This window comes from Alosa sapidissima, chromosome 14, assembly GCF_018492685.1.
Source record: "Alosa sapidissima isolate fAloSap1 chromosome 14, fAloSap1.pri, whole genome shotgun sequence".
NCBI lineage: Eukaryota > Metazoa > Chordata > Actinopteri > Clupeiformes > Clupeidae > Alosa > Alosa sapidissima.
In genome coordinates this window covers 23218664-23243492 of record NC_055970.1, presented here as the reverse complement: position 1 = coordinate 23243492, position 24829 = coordinate 23218664, and the positions used below count along the sequence as shown (strand labels likewise).

Here is a 24829-nt window from a genome sequence, read left to right as displayed (position 1 = left end):
CATCAAACACCTACACACATAAATCATCGCAATGAAATACACTGCACTTAATAGGCAAATTTGAGTGATCACACAATCACAGCCACATGCAAGCTCTGGCAGTGAGTCTTGTTCAGACAGTACCCCCTTGAGAGTATGTATCAGTCCTCAAAATCCTCATCATACCCTCAACAGCATCCCTCTTGACAGGATACAAACACGTGTCACAGACAGGTAAGCCCTCACAGCAGGTGAATGCACTGCAAGGACAAAGCATCAGGCAGGAAGAGGGAACTCCCGTGGGCAGCCTCATGTGCTGAGAGTGACATTTCCCCACTGCATTCGGAGTCTCTCATTGTCTCAGACCACCAGTGCCTACATGGGTGGGGACAAGCGACTTCTGCATGGTTCAGATCCCCCACGGTACATAAACACTGGCACCCTCACTGCATCTTTGCACTAAAAACTGGCATTTGTTTATGGGCTCAGTGAGGCTCGCCATCCCACACCACCTGGCAATTGTGAGGCAGACAACAAGCATGCCGCTGAATGTCTGTAAGCATTAATACAACAGAGACGCAGAGGAAGGAAAAGCAGGTGGAACTTACCTCTGTTTTTATTCTAGCGATCTCCTCTCTCCTCTCTCTGCTTTGATGGGGATGAGCTGCTGGTGTGTGCTCTTGTCCTCCGTGTCGCTCTCTCTCTACCTCCCTCTTTCTCCCTCCCTCTCTCTCTCTCCCTCTCACAGTCTCTCCGTCACATCCACGGCCACACGTACCACACATCGTCTGCCCATTCATAAATTCACAGACGTGACACACCCACAGACGCAGACCTCATTTAATGCTGCCAGCATGCTTGCCTACACACACACACAGAGTCTAGCTCTCGCTCACCATTTCGTGCATTCACACAATCTCACACAAACATAGATTCCTTCTCTGCTGCTGTATGCACACACGAACACGCACACACACACACATATCTAAAGTGACAGATACCTTGAATTCTGATGTGGACTAGGGACTTGTGACTGATCAGACGGTCCTCGGTATGTTTTCTCTGCTCTGACATGACAAATGTTTGATAAATGGACAGGGCAAGGCTCTGTATCTCACAGGGCAAGAATAACTGAAGTCCTTCTACAAGGCAACCTCTCTAAACCATTAACACACATCACTCTTAGTTATCCCATCTGGATACTGGATAAAAGAATATGTTAAATTACCTCTACATAAATGTATTGTATAAACAAACCTTTGGTGCAGAGGTAAAATAATAAACCACTGAGAGAAACAGGAGGAACCCTTCTGGATAGCTGAAACATTGTGTCCTGTGCAAGAAGCATCAGCAATACGTCTTCACACCGTCCTACCCCATGACGCTGATTGCAATTGGCAGATTGATCCAAGATCCACTGAAAGAACCAATCATTTTCAAGAAAAGATGACATGTTCTCCTTCACTAACACAGAGGTGGTCACCTCTTCATGACATCACAGAGAAGCGACAGGTGGCCGAGGAGAACACAAAACACTGTAAGCAGAGGGATTATGTGCATCTTTATTAGTCCTGATTTCTGTTGCATGTTCTGTGCTTGAGGACAGTAACAATTCTAAATCTGCCCAGAGACGGAATGAGACAGAAATACTAAGGCACTCAGCAGTGCAAATACAAAAGGACTGCATCAGTTAAACACACACATTAAATCTCAACCAAGTGGCAATCATATATATTTAGTTTTCAAGACCATTGATTAAAATTTTTTAACATTTTATAGAATTAAGTGTCACTTTCCCATAACAATCACACACACAGACTAGGTCTCGTCCCAGCTCTGACAGATGAAGTGCTTCTGACTGACTGAACATGACAACACAAAGTGCAGGACATGATGGAAATGTGGTGAAAGAACATCAATGACCATATTGCCTCAAAACAGATGGCACACAGCACACACACACACACACACACACACACACACACACACACACACACACACACTTGATTTGACAACCATTACACATACAGTACATAAATCAAAAAATAATGAAAACTTTATCCCATCTTCTGAAGGGGAAAAAGTACTACGATCAATTGTATAATTACATTTTTTACATGCTTAAACACAAAGCTGGTAGTGATGTAAACCATCAAATATATTCAAAATAAATACTATGTCACCTCAAATGCAACTGTACAGCATATGGACAATAAATATAGATTGTAGAAAATACATCCTGCATTTCTATGCATCTTGAAGCTCTTCCATCTTCATAGAAACATAAATGTACAACTTATTCATATCATTTGAAGTGTTAGAGTTAGGTGATTGCGGTGTAAATTCATAACACTGACATACTGGCAAGGCCCTGCCTCATTCAATCACTCAACAACCCCCCCAATCATCCACCTCGCCCTCCACACATACCCTTCTTGCTTTTATTAAGACTCAGATGACCCTGAAGGGTCAGCAGTGGACTAAACTGCATTGTCAGCAGGCTTGCTGGGCACCTTACAGTCCTCACCCTCTCCCTCGCCCCCTCCAGGCCCTTGTCTCTGGCCCTCCTCCTGCTCGGAGAGCTGCAGGAACTGAGGCAGCTCCAGGTGCTCCGCCCTCAGCAGGCCGCGCTGGTCCTCCACACGGCTGCTCTGAACACGAGACAGCACCTCCATCAGACCTGGGGCAGAGGGGGACAGGGCCAGGGGCAGGGGAAGAGGGGTAGGGGAAGGGGTAGAGGGGTAGGGGGCAGGGGTAGAGGGGCAGGGGAGGAAGAGAGAGTTTCGAGAAAATTAATTCCTTACTGTATTTTTCATTTTCATTGTGTGTGTGTGTGTGTGTGTGTGTGTGTGTGTGTGTGTGTGTAAGCACGAAGGGGATAGGAATATAGTGGAATAGGACAGGGTAGAGCAGTGTTGATAGAGATAGAGGAAAAGATGGAGATGGAAAAACAGACGAAAAAGAGAAGAGAAAGAGGGAGACTGAAAGAGAGGAAGGGTGAGGGATGAGTGAAGAAAGCAGGATGATTTGTGAAGTGTGAAAGAAGAGAGAGGAAGAAAAGACTCTGAGGAAAATGCAGTTAGCTGAACATCATTCACACAGCTCACTTATCAGCAGTTAGCTGGACATCATTCACACAGCTCACTTATCAGCAGTTAGCTGAATGTCATTCACATAAGATCATAAACATCAGACTGTCTCACCGTCCATGTCGTAGGGTTTCCTGGTTCTCGGGGAGCCTTTCGGGCCAGTAGCCTGTGGACCTCTCTGGCCTTCAACACTCCCTGAACAACCAACACACAAACAAAAGTAGATCTGAAACAATCCGTTCTGCTTGAAACCAAATTGCTAAACCACTAGTGGACAAAGAGGGCTTTGACTTCATGTCCTCTTCTCAGAGCAGAGAGAAGAACTGGACGCCAGGTCCTGGCCGGGCTCGCAACAGCTCAGATCGCTCCGAGTCTGATCCGAAGCGAAGTGGGTGTTTTGTCACAGCGTGGCGAGTAGGACTCTGGGAGCGCTGAAGTCATAGTGACACGGCACAACAACAACCCAAACGCACTCAGACAGGCTGCCCAGGAGGCAGGACACAGGCGCGGGCACACAGCTACAGTACATGCCCAGAGAGGGAGTGCTAAGGCACTCGCGCTTCGCTAAACGGTACCGTTTAATGCCCCTTCATTCACTTGGACTAGTGGTTGCCATGTTATAAAAAAAAAAAGAAAAAGACCAAATGTAAACAGCACAACATTTTCCCATTGGAATAAGCTGAAGCGGTCAGAACATTTTCTGTACGGTTACGATGCAGAGATATACTGTAGATTCACAGCCCACAAGAGAACAGGAGGGTGAAGGCTTTGTTCACCTTTGACTCGGTCCAGACATATCGTCTTGTTGGCCAGGCGGAAGACACTGGTGTTTAGCTTCAGTGGTTGCTGTGATCCACTCTGAAGTAAAGTGAAGTGAAGGAAAAAATGTTGGGATGGACATGAGGATTTACATAGTATAATTCAGCAGAACCATGGACAAAACAATCTTAGCAGAGGACATTTGATACAGTTTTATCCCACACTCAAATGCTGATTACAAACACTCTCTCTGAAGTAATTCAGAATAGCCATTTCCTTACAGGCATATTTTGTGCACATGATTACACATCAGTCTCTGACAACTACATGCCACCATTCTCTCTCTCTCACACACACACACACAATCTCACCATGGTGACGAGAGCATCCTGGGGGGGGATGTCATGTTTCTGTAACAGTGTAGCGAGAGCATCCCGCAAGGTTTTGCTGGACTTTACAATGATACCCACCGTTTTACCAGTGGATTTCACCTCTACCCTGGTAACACAAACAACAACAACCCACACAACGCTATTTCAGTTTTATGATGACACCTTTGTGTGTGTGTGTGTGTGTGTGTGTGTGTGGGACACACTTACGCAAGCGTCACCCGGACTTCCAGAGACACCTGCTGATCGTTCAGCACCGAGCTGTCCTGTTCCAGTGACAGGGGTTGCTATGGCAACAAGAAAAATATGATATTGCCTCAAATGTTCACTGGAAATAGAGGTTTGGTTCTTTTTAATGTAAACACACACACACACACACCAAAGTAAATGCCATTATATCATTCATAAGTCTTCAAAGAACCTGAGGATGGACAACTGTGTGTCATCTAATATCAAGATCTCTGAACTGATAACCACATAAACATTCAATGCTTAACATTGTGATGCTCTGTTTTGGCTAAACTTTAACATGACTGGAGTACAGATATATAGTATTTCAAACCATTAATATCCACTCAGAGAGCAAAACATGACTAGTTGTAGCAACTACAGTGACACCCTGAGTATGAAGACTGAAGTACATCAGACAAATGTAAAACCTAAAGTTAAGAATGTTTCAGCCCTTTTCAACACACAATAAAAGAGTAAATGTCTATGTTTATGAACTCCACCAGTACATCAGTCAAACTAGCCACAGCCACAGCATCCATTGCCTTAGCTGCCACTGACCTTGTCTTTGCCGTGCAGGTAGATGATCACATCTTTGAGAGGGAAACCCCGTTTGTCACAGAGTCCACCCAGCATATCCCGTAGCGGGTGGCCCGGTTTGGTGGGCACCAGGCTCCCCGTGCCATCCGGGAGGTGCACGTAGCAGTACTTCTCTGGACGCCCCACACCGGAGCCACCACTAGAAATCAGGTCCGCATCCCACAAACTGGCTCGCCCATTCTTTACATGAACATAGAGGACACATTAGATATCAACCAATATCTTCAGTGGTAGCGCCATCATACAGTACAACGAATATTTTTTGAAGATGAACAAGTGGTGTGGTTTGTTTTTGGATTGAGGAAGACATCTCACCTCGGATTTACAGTGCATGTACCCAAGCTCCACACTACTGGTCGACTTCACCGAGATCTGGGACTCGTTCCGGTTCAGGGCAACACGTTGGAAGGTTACATCTGCTGAAATTTACAAAGAATTTAAACATGATTAGAGTGTGTCCATGAGAGGACCAGGTGGGGGTGGCACATGCTATGTCACCGATTTTGATGAAACTTGGACAGTTTGAAGGGTCCACCTAAAAACTCAAAAAGCCAACATAGTACAAAATTTGAAACAACCCAGGGGGAGTTAGGACCGCCTCCTTGTTTTAGGGCAAAAAACCTCAAAAAAAGGCCCGAAATTGCATAAAATGTTGACATCCCTCCTGCTGTCAGATATAAACACAGCAAAGTAACAATCCATGCCATCAAAGGTCAATCCAAGGTTAGTTTAAAACTGGAGTTACAAGGCGTAAGGTGTGACGGGTGTCAGTCCAGGACTGCACATGTCCACTATGTCACATGCTTTTTGGCGAATACCCAAAAAATAGCAATATTCAGACCTGAATATCTCCGATGAGCAACCTCCTTTTTTCAAAATTCTTTCTGCACATGAAAGGGCCATCTGTGGACTTCATAAATCAAAAGAAAAATGCTTGGCCTTTTTATTATTTTTTTCGTGGTAACCGCCTGAATAGTTGGATCCAGCCAGTGATTTCAAATACATATCTACTTCAATGATTGGTTGAAAATAATGCTTAGGTCATTTATGGTGGATAAATGGAGATATATTATCATCAATCATGTCTGCTGATCAAATTCAAGCTACATTTAATGTCCTGAGTGTAATATATTCCTTAAGGTAGCTCAAAATGATATCATCGGGTGACATACACCAGTAGACCCGTAGGTCTAATTTTTGCAAATGTGATATCTTCAACATATCTCTGGGCTAGAAACAGTCACTGGGACTCAAATAATAACTTGTAACATTTTGATAGTCAAAGGTCAAGGTCACTGTGACCTTATGTACATCCCATTGTGGTGAATAAACCTCTAAAAATCCCTGACATAATTGCAAATGTGATACAAACATTCACACTGGCCCTTTCTGAAACCAATCCCTACCAACTCCCCTAAGTTGCGGTGTGCACTCAGGTGGGAATCACCCTTACAAGTAAATCGAGTTCTCCATGTAAATGGGAAAATGTTCGCGTTCTTTTATCACTTTTGGGTGCTATAGGCTAGTTGGAACTGCTCACCTCAATGAACTATGATAAGCTATGCTAACAGTGGGTGCTTCAGACTGAGGTACTGCACACACACAGATGAGAAGGGTATGTATCATCTTATCTAACTCTGGCAGAGACAATAAGATAATTTCCCAAAATGTTGGCGTGTTCCTTTAACACTTGGTTAGGAGTGCAAGTGGCTAGGGAGAGAGTGTAGCTAGTTTCGGAAAGGGCCTTTCACTCACAGATAACAAATTAATTTGAATTTGATGGTCAAAGGTCATAGGTCAGGGTCATTGTGACCTCACATTCTTGTGAGGAATGCCTATAGGAAGTTTTTTTTTTCTTTCAAATTCGGCACACACAGTCACTTACACTCAAAGATGAACTGATTAGATTTGAGTGGTCAATGTTACTGTGACCTCTCAAAAAAACAACATGGGCCTACTGTATTTTTACAATATCCTGAAAACACCTTGAGGGAGTTATTTCAAATTTAGCACAACTAAGGCCCTGTACACACATAACCAGATATTTTATATGTTTGGGTCTTTTGTCCACACATAAACAGTGTTTTAGCCCACACAGATATTTTTTTTAAAACCTTCTAAAGAGAATGCTGGTTTACTTGGATCTGTGGACATCCAAAATGGAGATTTTTACTAACAAGTATATACGTATATATACTCTTTTGATCCCGTGAGGGAAATTTGGTCTCTGCATTTATCCCAATCTGTGAATTAGTGAAACACACACACAGCACACAGTGAACACACATAACAGTGAGGTGAAGCACACACTAATCCCGACGCAGTGGGCTGCCTGCTACAGCGGCGCTCGGGGAGCAGTGAGGGGTTAGGTGTCTTGCTCAAGGGCACTTCAGCCGTTCCTACTGATCGGGGTTCGAACCGGCAACCCTTTGGCCGAAGCACTAACCAGTAGGCCACGGCTGCCCCCGTGGACAAGGACATGATGGTTACCCCGTGGACAAGGACATGATGATTACTATGGATGGGTATTGGGTGTTCGTATATAGCAAGTCAGTCAGTACTCTCCTGGGCTTTACTTGTTTTGTAGCCTACAGTACTGTACCTCGATGTCCATCCATCGTAAAAACATGTCTGTAGACCCTGCTTATTAGTACAAGTTGTTTTAAAGCAGAGACTCTGATATGGTATAACCACCTAGCTTCATGTTAGGGTCCCACAAGGAAATCTGTCTGAAACATTGAAAACATGATAATGTACATTACTTGTGAATCTGTTTCCATTGCATGCCACATGACCAGTGGTTAAAGTGGGATTTGGCAGGTGGGGGAACCCTAAAATCCAGTGTCGGTGCAACGGGGAAAAATGACTCACCGTTGGACAACATATTGAGTATCGTGGTGTAGCAATACTTTTTAGACAAGAATTGATAGCTTTTCGGGTCACCTCTGTAAACACGAAAATTAACTCCCCAATTATTTTAACAATATAATCGCACTGTATCGTTGGTATGAAAGAATATATTTATTATTAAATTATCCGAGGTGGCGGAACTGCGTTCCTCCCACTTTAATTCCTGCATATGACCGCTGTCTGCTGTGTTGGGCTAATGGAACAGTGCTAATGGAGTAATGCCAAGCTAGATTAACATTTTCCAATGTTAAAACCATTTATCACATGAAAAATAACAATGTTATTATCATGTGATAATAACAATAATAACAATACTATGTGTTTCCAGGATATCATGTTCAAGTTGTAAAAATATTTTTTAGTGAATAGTGAAATAGTTCACAAATATAATCAGCCACAAAACTTCTGTTAGACTTTTTTTAAGGACGGTCATTGAAAGGAGCTGTAACAAATATTGGAGGCTGCTGAAAAGGCAAGCCAATGGCTATGGCACTCACATGCTATTTGGGGTCATGTTGTAACCTGAATTGACTCTGAGACGCTGCTGCTGTGTTTCTGGAGTGGTAGTTGTTGGTGCCTACATCAAGGGCTTGCGTGTCGGCTGTGTATGTTGTTGATCAGATCATAAGTGTCCACAGTAATGAAGAGGAATGACTGGAGAATTTATGATATTGCTTGGTATGTTGGTATGTTGCTGATCGGATCATAAATGGCCATAGCAAAAAACAGGAAAGACTGAAGAATTTGTGACAATGGTTGGTAGTTGGTATCTAAATATCTGTTGGTATTTGTTGGTGTCTGCATCAAAGGCTTGCGGTTTGACTGGGTATGTTAATGATCAGATAATAAACCACCAAAGCAATGAAGAGGATTGACTGAAGAATGTGTAGGTATTTGTGGGTGCCCACATCAAGGGCTTACAGTTGGTCTGGTTATGTTGCTGATTGGATCAGAAACTGTGGGAGCAAAGAAGAGGAATGACCAAAGACTTTGGTGGTACTTCTTGGTGCCCTCATTAAGGGTTGGTGTTTTGTTTGTTGTATAGTTGCTGATGGGATCATAAATGGCCACAGCAAAAAAGATGATTAACTGAAGAATTTGTTGGTATTTGTGGGTGCCCACATCAAGGGACTGCAGTTTGCTTGGTTGTGTTGCTGATCGGATCATAAACGGCCACAGCAAAGAAGACAAATTACCAAAAAATGTGTCGGCATTGGTTGGTAGACAACCTATCATGAGTGTGGAGGGAGCTGGGTCTGAGATGCCAGATACCACTGTTGAGCCTTCTGGAGGTCACCGATGAATGACGAAGACAAAAGTGCAAGTGAATATTTGTACCAAATTTGAAAAAACATCCCTACAGGCATTTATGATATACAATTTTCTCAAGAATGACCTTTGACCACCAGATTCAAATATTTGTTATCTGTGAGTCAAAGTGAATATTTGTATCACATATGAAATTATGTCAGGGATTTTTTGAGATTTATCCACCACAAAGGGATATACATTGACCTTGACCTTTGGCTACCAAAATGTTACAAGTTATTATTTGAATCCAAGTGACTGTTTCTAGCCCTGAGATATGTTGGAGATATCACATTTGCAAATATTGGACCTACGGGTATACTGGTGTATGTCACCCAATGATGTCATTTTGAGCTACCTTAAGGAATATATTTCACTTAGGACATTAAATCTAGCTTGGATTTGATCAGTAGACATGATTGATGATAATATATCTCCATTTGTCCACCATAAATGACCTAAACATTATGGTTCAACCAATAATTAAAATAGATATGTATTTGAAATCACTGGCTGGATCACACTATTTAGGCGGTTACAACGACAAAAATAATAAAAAGGCCGAGCATTTTTCTTTTGATTTATGAAGTCCACAGATGGCCCTTTCATGTGCAGAAAGAATTTTGAAAAAAGGAGGCTGCTCATCGGAGATATTCAGGTCTGAATATTGCTATTTTTTGGGTATTCGCCAAAAGGCATGTGACATAGTGGATATGTGCAGTCCTGGACTGACACCAGTCACACCTTACGCCTCGTAACTCCAGTTTTAAACTAACCTTGGATGGACCTTTGATGGCATGGATTGTTACTTTGCTGTGTTTAAATCTCCATTTTATGCAATTTTGGGCCTTTTTTTGAGGTTTTTTGGCCTAAAACAAGGACGGGGGCCTAACTCCCCCTGGGTTGTTTCAAATTTTGTACTATTTTGGCTTTTTGAGTTTTTAGGTGGACCCTTCAAACTGTCCAAGTTTCATCAAAATCGGTGACGTAGCATGTGTCACCCCCGCCTGGTCCTCTCATGGACACACTATTTAAATGAATATGAAAAATGCAGGAGGATGTAGCAGTATTTAAAAGACCAGACAAGTAGTGTGACATTTTCTACTAAACTAGACTAATGACATAAAAACTGACAGCTGTGGGACCTAAATCAGTGAAATGGCTAGCCACCACACACTACTACACATACCACACTGTTAGCTTTTGGCTACCTGTGGTAAGATTTATAGGAACAAATGGCAGCACAAAAGCACATTCATGTCCCCACTGTAGTGTGTACCTCCCCATGATCCTCTTTTCTCCAGCCTCTTCCTCCTGTTGGCCTTACTGTCCGAGGAGGTCAGTCGCGTGTCCAGCTCCTGCACACAAAGTCACATTGTTCACAGTGGGCTAAATCTGTCTGTCTGTCTCCTGATTTAACCTGCTTTACTAATGAGCTCTTGGTAAAAAAGCAGCGTACATGACACATCTGGTGTTAAACTGTCCGTGTCACAATATGGAGAGTTCAAGCCCGCACAACAAATCACACATGACAAAAACACTGGTAGACCTGCAGAAACACATAGACATAGGGTGTCCACTGCATAGTGTGTCCGCTGGGTCATCTGCAGGGCCTTGGGTGTTTACCTTCTTCCTGTTGCTGATTGGTGTGATGCACTCTCGGGAACCCTTGCTGTTGTCCAATGAAGGCAGCGGTTTCCCCTCAACACAGGCCAGCATGCAGCCCTGGTAGAGCGGCGAGCGGACGAACCGTGCATAGCTATCCATCTTCATCAGCTTAAAAATCTGACCAAGAAAGGAACCAAAAAGAGCAGTGCTTACGGTAAACTCTCCAACGAAAACAAGGCCAGTGACACACATGCACACAGACAAGCACGTACACAGTGAGAGAAAAAAAGAGACAGTGAGAGAGACAGAGAGAGAGACAGAGAGCGAGAGAGAGAGACAGAGAGAGAGAGGTGAGTGAGAGAGCAAGAGAGAGAGAGCCGTAGAATGACATTCCAACACATGCACAAGCATGCTCACACACACAAACACACACTGTGATACCGCCATGAACAAGTAGCTGATGGGATTCCCACTTTCACCACACATGAACTTGTCTATTCATGACTTTGCTGATAAGAAATCCTAATTTGAATGACGGCCAAAGTGTAAAGTGCCTACGGAGTCTCATACTGTATTATGTTATTTTCAGGTGATCGACATGTGTGCACCTGGTCTTGGGCTTTTTGAAACATGGCTGTTGTTGGGCAGTCCAAGGCACTCTCGTCTACGCGGGCCGTGTCATCGATGTTGACAGCATGAAAGGAAGTGTCTACGAGATAGGTGTCGTAGATCAAACGGGCTTCCTTTTTCAGCTGCAGAAAAGAGGAAACACAGGGTCAAAAGCAGCAGGCACCATCATTGTGGAGGTTAACCCACTTACAGTTCTCACATGAACAGCAAGCTCACATTTTCAGAATCCTGTTTGCGTTGCACTCCTAAGTAGGTTTGACGGATATAAATTTGAGTGACGTGGGAATATGTTTTTTATGCAACTGGTCTGTTTTTCAGGCTTTAAAATGGCCCATTACTGATGCGCGGACACCAATTATGGGCATATGGGGCCTTCAAATGGATCATAAAGTTATATGGTTATGTTCATCTGGTTCTGTATTGCTCAAGAAGACACCAATGTGAAGGCAGAGCATAATTTGTGCAAATGCTTATAAGACCAATAAGATATGGTTTGTGATTAGGTTTTCCTTTAATCATTGTAAGGTGTTTGGGTCAGTTGGACCCATTTTCAATGTTTTCTAAAATAAAAGAAAAATGTATTATTTCTTCTAACTCAAATTCATTGGCCTTAGCTCATTTTCTGTGTAGAACATAACAAATAACTTATTTTCAATGACTGCACACGGCACACCCCTTTTCACATAATTATATGAGGTGTTCAGGTCTACTGGACCCGAATGTAATAATTGTAGGTGCTATGTACCTTAACTGTGTCCTCCTCCTAACTGAGCCTGCTGTGTGTGTGTGTGTGTGTGTGTGTGTGTGTGTGTCTGTGCGTCTCTGTGTGTGTCTGTGAGTCTGTATGTGTGCTTGTCTGAGTGTAGGTGTCTGTGTGCCGGAATATTGTCTTTCTGCACCTGCTATTGCCACACAAAGTTACAAAATTGTTACATTTCAAGCACATTCACCTGTTCTGATTAAGTTATAAGAAATAAGCACCAATAATGATCAAAAATATTGTTTTACCTTTTCTATAATGGAATGTCCTTGTTTTCTCACAAAAAAAAAACAAAAATGATCATATAATCATAAATGTGATCTCACAGGGGTAAATGGCAAATATGAACCATTAATGATGTCTATATCATTGCTAATTGAGCAAGTAAACATCTGCTAAGTAATTTTACATAAATTGTTGTAATTGTTGTTTTTACATAAATGGCTGTATTGATTTAAAAGCCTAATAATGTGGTGGGTCCACCAGACCCGGGAACATTGGTTGCGTAACAAACATATGAACACCTTACAAGGGTTAATCCTTTCCAAGATGTTCACACAGTGTGATACGGCACTGTCAAACCAAATTGTGCAGAACCATAGATGAGTGGAAAAAACACTGATGTCTGTGCACTGGTGACAGACGCATTGACAATGTCAAAATGCACTAACTTCTCCCTTCCCTGCTGTGACAAAGGCCAGTCTCCCAAATGACACATTTCTCCACAGGCCAGTCTCTGTTTTTTACCTTACCGCATTAGTTTAATCTTACAGTCTCTGTTCATTTTGCTAAACTTTAAATCAAATCTGAGGAACTCTCAGGCTTACCAGTACACTTGTCCACCAACACTCCACCATATCACTTTTCATCTGATAGGCATTTATATAGAATACTGTACACATGCGTACCACCACAAAAAAAAAAAACTGATTTATGACCATACATAAAAGCATGATGCTGTGCAGCCAGTAACATCTTTTTTTCTATATAAAAATTATCCATGTGTGCCTGGATCACCTTTCTTCTTGATACGTGCTGTTTTTGAGGTGCATTTCCAGTCCCCTACCTCATCCACCTGGCTCTGTGGGATTAGCCGGAACTTCTCGCAGGCTTGCCAAAACAGGATGTTCTCTGCACTCACTTCAGACTTCAGAAAAGCCTGCCGGAGACAATGACACGTGTGTGAGACAAAGCAGGCCAAATCATGGGCAGTCATGAGTTTAATTTGAAGTCAACGCTGCTTGCACATGTCCCTTATCAGCCCACTATTGCACCACTGACAGGGCAAAACGCTGAGCTGGAACACACAGACTGTGAGTAACATGGGAGTTGTACAATCCCCAGAATTGAGTCACAGTGACATCCCTCTTAGTCACCATTAGCTGATGGTGAAGTGTGAGGTTCCGGTATGTCTTGAGGGTGATCCTGAACACCAGTTTATACACATGTGTGTGTGTGTGTGTAAGTTGTTTTTGATGAATGAATAAACCTAAATGTATTTAGAATTTGTAACATGGGATTCATGGGAGTCATGTGACAAGGGATCATTCTACAAACACACATGTATGTGTAACCAATGTGCACACACACACACACACACACACACACACAAACACACATATATGATAGCCTAAAGTAGCTTCCTTACCGTGAAGTACTCGATCCCCGTCGGGTCCTCCAGGAGCTTCTCAAAGCCCACGGCCCAGCTGACCACTTGGCTGGCAGACCCGTCACTGCTCTGAACCCCCGAGGTGCCGAGGCTGTGGCTGCTGCCTCTGCTTGACAACTTCGACATGTTCAGCTCTTATGAGGCCGAGAGGGTCAGACATGAACAGAGAGAGAGAGAGAGAGAGAGAGAGAGAGAGAGAGAGAGAGAGAGAGAGAGAGAGAGAGAGAGAGAGAGAGAGATACAGCCAAAGAGAGAGAGAGACAGCATGAGAGACATAGAGGGGCTTCCCTATACTGTACATAATACATTCACATTATTTCATAATACATTCACATTATTTCATTATTTTCATATGGTCCAGAGTAACCGATTTCAGCGTCCCCCAGTAAACACATACGTACAGTCAGTCTCTCTCTGTCTCCCCCTCTCCCTCCTCCCTCAAAAGTATAAGAAAAAGGATGTACAGTACAGTGTATTGTCATATGTATGTTGTGATGCATGATCATGTATGCTGACTGAAGTTTTTATCCACTGGTTAGAGATAAGGCATGTCTAAAAGCAGAGGTAAAACCCAGTCAACTGCCACCTGTGTCAATGTTCACCTTACATGACATCTGGCTTTTAACATCTCCACAAAGTATGTTGTTTTGGTCATCCTGTTATGTAGTAACCGTTTGTGGTGGCTGTAACGGTCACCCCCCCCACCCCCCCACCCCCCCCACCCCACCCCCCCTCTCTTTCTCTCACACACACACACACACACACACAGCTGTGGTCTTACCTCCATCCGACACAGCCTGGGTCTGCCAAAATAAAACAGAGACAGGCATCATACCCCACAGCACACGCCCAAAGCCACCATCACAAAGACAGCAGAAAATCACATTAGAGCAAGGGTCCACACAGATGATTTGTGCTTACTAGCAGCATGATATTTTGATTGAGAGGACTTTTTTTTTTAAAACCGCTACACAATTGACACGTTCAAGTAAGAGTGACTGTTGAACACAGGAAACAGGTGTGCTTCTGCAAACATGTTTCATTCAGGTTTGGAGACATTGCATCTTTGAAGGTGGTGTGTTTTGTTAAACAGCTGCATATGCCATTAGCCATATGGTTTTTAACCAACTTAATGAGAAAATGCATTTTGTTTACAATTACACAGTTAGTTCTGCTATTAATATATTACAGAAAACACATGCTGATAGACATGACCAGGACGATAACACATTTGATGTATTATGAAGCAAAGACTACTGCATTACACAAGGGCCATTCATCAAACCATTACCATAAATACAGTAACTGTGGCCACAATGCATCCTGTGGTACATGGCAGTATCTCCGCAACGGTACTGTACAGTGACCAGACAGTGTGCATGAATAAGACTGTTGCAAATTCACTTCAAAGGTATTGGCCACATATGATGGATTTGGAGGGATGGATTTTTATTTTTATTTTTTACATCATTTTGGCTAACTTCACATTTTACTTCTGATGCTGAACTTTGCCAAGTTGCCCAACGTAAACAATTTAAACAAAGACTCTGCTGGAAAGGTGGCAGCCAATGCAGTATCTTAAAGTAGAACAACCAAGGACAAACAGCAGACTAATGACACGCCAAAGGGGAAATCATTATACCTCTTTGTATATAGACCACTAGGATTCTACTACAGCTCCCATATATGCAGATGAGCTGTCACAGCCTGTCAACTCCACATCATTGATTTCCTGTCACATATCTCTTTTTTTCATTTGATATTGAAATAGCAGAGCTTTACATTTCATCAGTGGCAGATAAATGAAAAGCAGATAGTTCACATGTTTTCCCACTAGGGACTAAGTGCTGCTGATCAAATTACTACAGTATACCAGAGCCACTCTGGTACCTCTGGTACCTCTGGTACACTCTGGCACCCATCTAAACATCCCCTCAAAGGAATGTTGAACTCACCATATTCCCAGGTGGAACTTCAAGGCTTTTCATGGTCTTTGACATACCAGCTGTATCACATGAAGTATCCAAACACTAACTCCAGCCGAGACACACCCTGTATCAATATGCTCTCACACCCTCGCAGAGATCATCTCAAGTCACTTCCTGCCTGACTTCCTGTTTGCAACACACAAGAGGAAGTGCGGTTACTCTGGCAGAAACCCACTCGCCTGAGTTTTCAGAGGGAATCGGAGCAGCACAGCAGCTATGTATGGCGTCCGTCGGTAGACGGTCCTTATACCCCGGGACGTTGTTTTTATTAGCCAATAAATTGATTATTTTGAGGACAGCATTCAGCGACATCACAATGGGTATACGGATCGTCCATCGCCAGTTTCCCTGTGCAGTTGGCAGTGGGCCCAGGGATGGCTCGGTTCTGGTTGGCAGCCTAGCACACAACAGACCCATACCTGATGTGGGACACATTCATGCCCGACTCCAGCTCTATCAAAGTGGTACACACATACACACCTGTGCTCTGAACCAGGCTCAAGGTAGAGCAGTAGCTTGCCTGTCTCCCTCATCAGTTTATTACAATATTTCAGTGGTTCCCAAATGTAGAGCCACATCCAGGGGAAAAAAGAGCAAGAACCCTAAATGACTACCCAACCCAACCCAACCCTACCCAACCCAACCCAACCCAACCCAACCCAACCCAACCCAGCCCAGCCCAGTCGAGTCCAACTACTGGTCACATTAAGTGTGGTAATGCCCTTCCAGCATAATGGTCTGTACCTAAGCTAATTGATTGGTTTTAATTAATATTTTAAAATGTATAATTAACAACAAAACTAAGTAAACAAAGAAACCAGCATCGGCTATCAGCCAAATTGTTGATTTATACATTGGTACCAATATCGGCCCAAAATTTCACAATCAACGCATGTAGTGTTAAAAGTGTTAAAATGCCAAAGAAACCAAAGAAAAGCTATGCTAAAGAGACCAAAGAAAAGCTGTGCTACAGCTGATGGACATCTCTTTTCTTTTTGTGTAAATTAAAATTGATCAATTAAGATTGAAAATATTAGCCGACAGCTGTTGTGCTACTGATATATTTTGTTCATTATATAATATGAAATGAATATTTTTGATTTCTTACAGATCAATCAATCAATCAATCAATCAATCAATCAATCAATCAATCAATCAAGCTTTATTTGTATAGCACCTTTTGTACAAGGTTGTAATACAAGGTACATCACAGTGATGTTCCGATCAGTTCAGTTCATCTCATTCAATATCATTGTTGCAGTGCAATAAACCAGTGTTTTGGGGCACTTAACAGAGCCCTGAGACCACAGCCCCCTAGGACAAACATTAACGTGACAGGGGCAAGGAAAAACACTCTTCCCTTTTAGGAAGAAACCCTGAGCAGAGTCTCGGCTCATAGGAGGTGGGGAAGGTTCCCTGCCTGGGGCTGGCTGAGTAGGGTGGTGGAGGTAGTTACACAAGTGCAAGCAAAGTCTACATACAATTATCAAACATACATACATACATACATACATACATACACACACACACACACACATACATACATACATGAAGCACTCATATAAGCATATCAATAGAATGACAATGATTTTGTTAGTAATGAGCTCATTTCAGTAATTGAAATAACAAGGGATTAAGAATAGGGAAAATAAAGTATATCAGGAGAAAACTACGTTAAAAGGTAGCCTGTCTTGAGATTCTTCTTGAAAACATCAGATAGGCTATTGCACTTTGGATTTGGATTGCCAATAAATAAATGTAGTTTAGTGCCATTTTTCGCATGACCGATTTCTTTAGTAGGCTATTAAACATGCCTATACCCGTTGAGGGTCAGATGCACGCATGCCTCAACATGTGCACAATTTAACCCAAACTGCTGTCCCAGTTAAAATTAAACCAACGCTAACCGCTCAACAAGCACCAACCAACGTCTCTGAAGTATGTCTAAAACGCAATTTCTCTTACCCTGGAGTCAGAAGCTGTGGATCTTTTTCGGACACAAGTGTTTGGTCTGCATTCACCAAATTTTCGATACAGCAGTTTCAAGCGAGGTAAGAGTTTGCTGACGCCTTGCAGAGCAACCATTCTGTTAAAAACACGAACAAGCATAGTAAACAAAATATGTAAGACCAAACTGTACAATAACATAAGCGTACATCATGCAATTTTTCTTTAGGCACCAACTCGTGCTCACCTAGGCTATTACTAATACTAATGTCACACCTCATTTCCACCACACGTCATGCAGGTAAACCGTTCGTCAGTCAGGGGGTTGGGCTTTACCGACTGGCCAGTTGTGCCAATGTTTGAGAATGGTAAATGGCAATGTAGATTAATTATTCTTCTTCGGGCGCACTAACTATAGGCCAACATGAATATCTGCTGTAGGCCTAGTACGAGGATTTTAGCCTACTTTACAATATGGTTCTATAGTTTCCTTATTTCACTTATGGCTGACGAGAAAACCAGAATGTTTTTTGAAGATGTTAAATTCAACAGACTCAAAAGTGTCACCTGGTGGCCATAGATTAATTGCCTGTATGTATCGGAATGAACTGTCAAATCAAAAGGGCAAACACTTTTCAACCCACTTTGCAGAAGAGATGTAAACTCTAGCCTAAAATAAAATATTTAAAGGATTGTTTGAAGAGAAATCCTTTGGGAATATAGCTTTGTAGCAATGTAGCTCAAAAGGTGCTATTTCCCTTATGTATAGGCTATAATGTAGCCGCTACATCACTCTTAAAAAAAAAACAACAGCAGCAACAAAACACCAACAACAATTGTACAAACAGAAAGGAAGACATTAACATAATATATAACAGAAAAATATAATTTTATGAGATACATTTAAACCAATGATGTGTAAAGTGAGCCATCTATCTGTATCATTTAGACGTTTGCAGCTTTAGAAAATGGTGATTTACAGTACAGCTCACTCTGTCCAGTGCCCACCCAGGTCAATAAAGCTGCTGCTGCTGCACACTACTGTATATGGAATAATAGAACATCACTGATGGATTCCAAGAATTTCCCTCTTCATCAAGGCCCCTATTTGGATCATCATTTGCATTCTTATCTGTGTTGTATATCCCACTGTCACACTCTACTCTGTTCTCTCTCTGCTTCCTGTGCTGAGGGCTTGCTTAAGCTGGCTCCTGGTTAACTTTCTTTTTTCTGTTCAACTGGAAAGGCCTCGGGGAAACACTTAGAACAGGTAACATGCTTCTAATTAAATACAATGATAGCAAATACTCCCTATAAGATGTAATGTATACTATATGTTATGAATACAATGATAGCAAATACTTCCTCTGAAGATGTAATGTATGTGTGTGAATAATATATGTGTTGAATATTTAAGAGCTTTGGTGTTATGATGACTTAAAAAAATCTGTATTCTCACATACATAGGCCTTCAGTATATCGAGATGTTAAGTCTAAAGAAACATTACAATTATTGATGAACTTTTTTTATTGAACCTTTGTGGTGCACAGTGGATGAAGTGCCATTGCCAAATAGAGTTATAGGGGACATATAGGCTACTTATATATGACCAAGGGACCAATCTACTTTTGGATGAGAGGAGTGTAAAAAGGAACAGAACAGGAAAGAATGTTTAGATAAATGTGAATTAAAGCAACATCATGGAAGAATTTATACTTATGCCCCATCAACATTCAGGTAACACTTTACGGTAGGGTACATGAATTATCAAGAATTCTGTGCCAACATGATCATCATGATTACATGAATTTAAGGTTAATTACTCATGAGCTCATCATGTCTGTGGCCCCTAAACTAAAGTGTTGAATAATAACATGTGTTTAGAGAACTGCAAAGTTGTGTTCAAATCAGAATTTGAGCAATGAGGACCACCTTTTTGGCAGAAAAAGAAATAATCATTATCATGCTTAATAAATCATAATTCATAATGATATGCCCACAATACCTAATGCTTTAGGTGATGTGCTGTTCATGTATGAGGTCACGAATGAAAGACTACAAACTCATGTGAATTCCTGATGATTCATGAGATATTACAGTAAGGAATGAAGTAATACATAAATTATGAATTAATTAATGCATGAATTCATGAATAAGTAATTGTACTATCAAAATGAGTTGGAAGCCTTTATTGTAAGGTAAAAGAACTTCCTTGTGCTGCTTTCATGTAATTGTGAAATTGCTGTGTTATTTCATGAGTCTCTTTTCATAGGTGCATGCTTGTCATGGACATCTGTCATTATCTCATTAGCAGCATGTCACTGCTGGGTAAGAAACCATTCAATATCTGAGTTCATGTATGGAGGGACCTTGTCATGGCCTGATTATATTTGATGGGTATTTGTTTTGATATAGGGTTGGTTGCCATGGCACAGGATTGCATGCCAGTGACGTGTTTGAACTGTAACAGCAGCCACATTCAAAAGGACAGCTTAGATAGTAAGAGACCCATTTAGTTGTTATTTTTCCATTTATTTTATGAACAAAGTATCGCCAGAAATTACTTTGAATTTTTATGTATGGATAGAGTACAGTGTGTGTGCGTGTGTGTGTTTGTGTGCATGTGATTTTATTGATTTTTCAGAGGCTTGTCTTGGGGAGTGTAAGAGTACCAATACATGCATCAGCGGTAGGTGATCCTCAACTTTATTTTATCGATAGTTACTTTGTCAGTACTTTCTTTCTCAAAACTGACATGCTGTAGTGTTTCTCTTTCAGGATTAAGGCCTAATTCAACCTGCATAAAAGGTAAACCAATCTGTTTCAGTTATGCGTCTTCCTGCTTGATCAAATGTTCTAGAATCAACTTCATTTAATTGTAGGCTGTCAAATCAGTAGAAGCCCTTGTAGGATTATGAACACCATTTTTGTATCATGATATCACTCATGAACAAGCCATTCATCCATCACTAGTTTTAAATCTAGGCTCAAAACCCATCGCTTCTCCCTGGTTTTTCCCGCCCTTTTATTCATTGTTGATATTGTTAGATCTGTACTCATGTATTGTCCTTTTCTGTAACTTAGCTACAATGTGTGGACATAATATCTTTTATTTGCTTATTGCACTACAGCAATTTGGTCAGTGTAAACTGTATTTTAAATGTGCTTTACACAAAAGTTTTACTTACTTTATTTATGTACTAAAAAGAAGTTGAGAAGGAGACTGGGAGGGGCGGGTTGGGGCCATGTGACTCTGATGCAAATTACCAAACAAATGTTTACATCAACAACACATTAGCAACCATTCAAACCATGGGGTCAGATTGTGACTGTTTATATCACTCAATGCTTCCTGATAATAAATAAATGAATGCCTTCTGCATTTTGCATTGCATCCACCTATCAAATAGTCATTCAGCAATCCCAGAACCTTCATTAAATGAACTTGGTTTATTAGGAATTCATATGTAGTTTACAATCTTTTACTCAAGTTTTTTTTTTCCTACAAGGATATCAGAGCAATGAAGCACACAAGTGCGTACATGTCGTCTGACCACAGTACATTGTTCGCCTTTTTTGGAGAAATACATTTGTCTTATCTCAATCTTCATCAGATTTTCCACTGCAGTTGAAAGCCTCTTCAATGAAGATCAATGCGGGGGACCCTGTCAATGTCAGCTGTGAGCACAACCTCACTCTAGACAACATCAAAGAATTTATTTGGCTTCAGGACAATAAAACTTTACCTTGCGAAATCACAACCCAGGTGAACCTTAAGGACAGTTTTCCTTGTAAAAAAGCAAGCCAGCTGACCCTTGACGACCAATTCAGTGATTTCAACATCACCTGCAAAATACACAGTCGATGTGGTAACTTCACCTCGGACACCCTGAATATCACTGTTACAGGTTAGCATTGTCACTTATTATTGCCACGAGTGGTTCAACTCTACATTCAAGTTAACAGTGTATCTTGTAGTATGTCTGTCCATGTTATACAAAAACATGTACAGTATGTGAAAACTATCATGTCTGTTATGTCTGCCTTTCTTGTTTCCCAATATGGATCGCTGGGAACTCCAGACAACAGCCTGTGGATCCTGTTTATTTGCGGAGGGGCTGCTGTTTTCCTTATTCTTATTTTCACTTTGGGCATGAAGCTTCTTCTCAAGAGGGATATCGGTAAAGATCATATTCTTTTGTTTCAGACTAGGCGATCATAGTGATCTGTTGTGTAGTCTCTAAAATCTTCTGAAGTTTAGGTCAACAAGCAACTAGTCAGCTTTAATCTGTTACTTAAATAATATGACATGGTCTAGAGTGTATAAGCGCAAAGAAAATTACTTATCAAACGAAGTAGTTGATTGCTTTTATGCAGTAATTAACAAATATAGCAAGCAAGAAAGCCTAAAACATTGTTTGAGCATTTTGTTTTAATACAGTGAATGTCATTCGCTAAAAACCCAAGTTTCATCACAAATCCATCTCACAATGCAGTTCAATAACAGAGTCAAAAAGCATAAACACTTTCAGCTTGGTCACAGTAATGAATTAATACAACCATGTCTCCACGCCCCACCTTTTTTCCCCAATCAATCACATTTTTAGCCTGGCGTAGCCAGAGTCAAATTCTTATCAGAAATTGAGTCTGGTGGTAACATGCCATTTCAATTTTATTATGGTTGAATCAGTTTGATTCAACAGATAGCCTATACAGGGGAAAAATACCTCTGCATACAATTGGATAGACCTAACCAATCAGAGCAATGCAATATGTGAATCCATCAGGGAGAACAGCAAAAACACCCTTCTTCTGGACAAATGCCTTATGCTGTTTTTACTTTATCTTTTACAGTTATCGGTTGTCAATATCTTGTATAACAGATGTGATAGCAAAATCTAAACATCTTGCTTCTCCAGCAGCAACCTTTTTGTTGTAATCAAAATCAACAAATCAACAAAGTGCACTCAGGTGACGTGGATGACTACTGTACATCAATGTTGCTCATCTGTCCGTCCCAAATGATTTGATTGGCCTGAAAATGCCTTGAGAAGTCTGAATGCCATTTTGGCCCGGCATTTAGACTTCTCCATGGAGTGACTATAGACCAAATTTCCTGAACTCAAATTTGGTGGGCGAAATAAATTCGGGCTGGCTACCAAGCTATCACATTTCATGTCAGGAGTGAATATTTGTCATAGTTTACATTTCTTTCTTCTTTCCAGCTCAGAGGCAGACCAGAAAGAGGCAAAACAATGTCACAAACCACGCTACTACTACAACTACTAGCACGTCTGAATGAAAGGTCTGCTTACCACGTGTAACACATATCAATATTTACCTGATGCTCTTCATTCTAGTGGAGCAGTTTTTGGATCTTCGAAAAGCGTTGAAAGACACACTCTGTTTACTTTGTATCTAAGTAATTCATTCTTTATGTTCTTTATGAGTTATGGTTTGTAAAGGTTTATTGTTATTATTAGTATTGTCATCGTTATTATCTGTTAAATTTGATTTAGTCTATTACTAATATTGGTATTTTTTTAATTAATGCTATATGACTTTACTTTAAACTGTTAATTTTGATGTTATGTTTATATTAATGTCGCTTTGGTCAAAAGTGTCTGCTAAGAACTATAAACATAAGATAAATGTGCACCAGAGTGTACTGCTGGATGAAACATAGATTGGTAAATTTAATAAGTTTAATCATTTCTGAAATAATCTTTCAGATTTCACCACAGTAAATGTAAATCAAGTGTATAGGCCAAGTATACTTGCGTATATAAGGAATTTGGTCTCTGCATTTATCCCATCCGTGAATTAGTGAACACACAGAGTACACAGTGAAGTGAAGCACACATTAACCCGGAGCAGTGAGCTGCCTTGCTACAGCGGCACTCTGGGAACAGTGAGGGGTTAGGTGCCTTGCTCAAGGGCACTTCAGCCGTGGATGTGGCCATGGGAGAGCAGTGCTCAACTACTTCCCCTTTGGTTCCAAGTCCGAAGCCTTAACCAGTAGGCCACAGCTGCCCCCACAGTACTTCTAATCCTATCACAGGGCAATTGTGTTGGCATTATGGATGAGACAGTTTTGTGCAAAATTGCCCCACAATACCACATTGCATGCATCCTATAGCATTATTTCCTCTTTTATTTTTGTATGTTTTGAATATCCCCTTATTTTGTGCATTGTCCCTAATTTAGAATGAATCAGGAACTCTTCATAGAATGTCCTTTGACTTTCAGATGTTGAAGAGATATCACAGTTCAAACCCAAGCTCTTCCAGCAAAAACAAGTCAGTAGAGGCTGTGGGCGTTCATGTGCCTTGCTTTGTTATTTATGTTCATGTCTGAACACATTCATTACTGTTGAGACTGACAGTGTATTCCTCCTCATTATGTATTTGATCTCCCGTGTAAATATGTAATTTTGATATACCAGTATGCCTCACATATATTTGCCTTTATCTTCTTATCTTATATTCTCTTATTTTCTATCTTCTGTTCATCTTCAGTCTTGTTATTTAGGCTACTTAATGTTCTGTCATGTAATGTACAGTACCATTAATTGTTTGACAAAATTAACTAGAAATGCAATTCCAAGGAATTATTAGTGCATGCAAACAAAATATTATTATATTTTATTGCTATTAAAAATATCAGTTATAGTTACAGATAATGCTAGCACAAAGATAGTTGCTAGGGGGTTTCTAGGGTAGATTTGGTAAATAAAGCGGTTGCTATGCTAGTTGCTAGGGTAATAATGTTGGTTGCTATGGTGGTTGACATTATGGTAGTGGCTGATTGTTTTTACACATGAATCTCAATACAAATTGCACTGTGCCTATTTACAAGGGCATTGTTCCCATCTCTTTTGGGGCCTACCATGAAATGTTGGACCTCTATAGAAAGCTGAGAACCTGTAAAATACAGTGTAATGTACTAACACAGAGTTACAGCA

General features: G+C 41.1%; 2 protein-coding genes across 6 annotated transcripts; one reads left to right on the top strand and one right to left on the bottom strand.

Annotated features, from left to right (window-relative positions):
* Positions 1-1527: 1527 nt before the first annotated feature.
* On the bottom strand, positions 1528-18468 carry rgs14a (regulator of G protein signaling 14a). Of its 5 annotated transcripts, none has more exons than XM_042061180.1 (15): positions 18112-18468; positions 17883-18003; positions 14711-14732; positions 13909-14063; positions 13327-13419; positions 11479-11622; positions 10889-11047; positions 10542-10620; positions 5360-5463; positions 5006-5224; positions 4427-4503; positions 4199-4325; positions 3845-3926; positions 3183-3263; positions 1528-2659 (listed from the first exon to the last, which is right to left on the bottom strand). In XM_042061180.1, exons 2-15 carry the CDS (start codon positions 18000-18002, stop codon positions 2460-2462), a joined length of 1662 nt encoding a protein of 553 aa, XP_041917114.1. In that variant the 5' UTR covers position 18003; positions 18112-18468; the 3' UTR covers positions 1528-2459. The 5 variants fall into 5 exon arrangements, with proteins under 5 accessions (XP_041917114.1, XP_041917113.1, XP_041917115.1 ...); XM_042061179.1 differs by having other exon boundaries at positions 18141-18468; XM_042061181.1 differs by lacking the exon at positions 18112-18468 and adding an exon at positions 15885-16043 and having other exon boundaries at positions 17883-18104.
* On the top strand, positions 17893-23699 carry LOC121681449. The gene is made up of 9 exons (XM_042061202.1): positions 17893-17968; positions 19111-19134; positions 20125-20193; positions 20281-20364; positions 20510-20554; positions 20644-20673; positions 21480-21773; positions 21948-22046; positions 23091-23699. Exons 3-9 carry the CDS (start codon positions 20142-20144, stop codon positions 23165-23167), a joined length of 681 nt encoding a protein of 226 aa, XP_041917136.1. The 5' UTR covers positions 17893-17968; positions 19111-19134; positions 20125-20141; the 3' UTR covers positions 23168-23699.
* The last annotated feature ends 1130 nt before the right edge of the window (positions 23700-24829 follow it).